General features: G+C 61.4%; 1 protein-coding gene across 1 annotated transcript; it reads right to left on the reverse strand.

Annotated features, from left to right (window-relative positions):
- Window positions 1-8: 8 nt before the first annotated feature.
- EMIHUDRAFT_78595 (hypothetical protein) lies at window positions 9-233 on the reverse strand (the record flags this gene model as incomplete). Its single annotated transcript, XM_005765344.1, has 1 exon — window positions 9-233. A coding segment is annotated over one exon (225 nt), but the record flags the coding sequence as incomplete, so codon positions are not given.
- Window positions 234-1,360: the final 1,127 nt, after the last annotated feature.

Consider the following 1,360-nt stretch of genomic DNA (forward strand, 5'->3'; position numbering starts at 1 on the left):
TGCACCTGTGCAGTGTTGAGCGTGTACGCGCCGCCCGCAACAGTCTTCTTGCAGGCCTTGCAGTGCCAGATGCCGGTCGCCACGCGCTTGATCGAGTCCTTGCCACAGAAGACGCACGTGTACGTCGCGTGCTGCGAGATCTCCATCTTTTTGACAGTCTTCCTCAGCGAGGCGCCATACCGCACACCGTACTTGCCGGTGATGCCAGCCTTCTTGGTCCTCTTGTTCACCATGGCTGGACTGCGCGCGGGGCGGGCGGGGGACGGGGCACAGGTCGGACGAGTGTCGACTCGGCGAGAGTGGCACCCCCAGCGCCCTCGCTCGCGGCATCCCGCGGGCTGACGCTCGCGACGGCAAGACACGCCGCGCGATCGAGAGGGAGCGAGCGGTGGAGGGTCGAGCGGAGACACGCGGCGAGGCGAGGGGGCCGCGCGCTGTTCGTCTGCGGCGCCCCCTTGGCCCCGGCGTGCGGCAAGAGGAGTGAGAGCTGTCTGTGGAGGCGGACCTGAGGCACGCGGCGCAGTGGTTTTTCTTTTCCCCTCGGATGAAGAAATCTTGCGAGGTGTTTGTGTCTGTGTCCCTCCCTTGGGTCAACATGACCTGGAGGCAAATGCTCGGAGTGGGAGTCAGAAATGTGGTCCTTGCGCGAGGGGAGCTCGATAGACTCGAGGGGCCAGGATACGCCGCGAGGAGGACGGAGTTGCGCCGAAAGGCGAAAGAAGCCGCGAGAACAAGGGACCGGCAGGCGGCGGCGTCGCAGGACGAGACAGAAGAGAACGACGCGACAGAGGAGGAAATGACAAGGGAGAGAACGACGAGAGTGGGACGACCGCGAGGTGGCATGAAGGCTGCAGCGAGAAGCGGCGAGAGACTGCGAACGAAGAGAGATAGGAAGAGGCAGACTCCCTAGGGTGGGCGACGGCTAGCGCATCACACACCTCTCCTTAAAATCCCTGTGTGGTGGCGGCGTGCCGTCCTCCCATCCCTCCCTTGGGTTCTCTGTTTTCTTTCTTTCTTTCTTTCTTTCCCTCCCTTGGGTTGTCCGTTTTCTTTCTTTCTTTCTTTTTCGCTCACGCCGGGGAAGTGACCAGCGAACTGCAGGTAGTAGGGAAGGCAGCTTCGATTGCCATACAGACATGGGTGCGAAACAACGACAAGACCAAGCAAGGCAAGGGCAGAGGAGCGGGAGAAGAACATAGGATGGATAAAGCGCCTGTTCACGGCATGGAGGGTGAGCCACGCCGAACGTACTGAACGTAGAGCCGAGCGGAAGGAAGCCGGGGATGACGACTCCGAGGAGGACGAAACACCAACCAGTGGAAATCCCGCCGTCAGCTGTCACCATAATACGCGGCTCATA

This window comes from Emiliania huxleyi (assembly GCF_000372725.1).
Source record: "Emiliania huxleyi CCMP1516 unplaced genomic scaffold EMIHUscaffold_5595, whole genome shotgun sequence".
Classification (NCBI taxonomy): domain Eukaryota; phylum Haptophyta; order Isochrysidales; family Noelaerhabdaceae; genus Emiliania; species Emiliania huxleyi.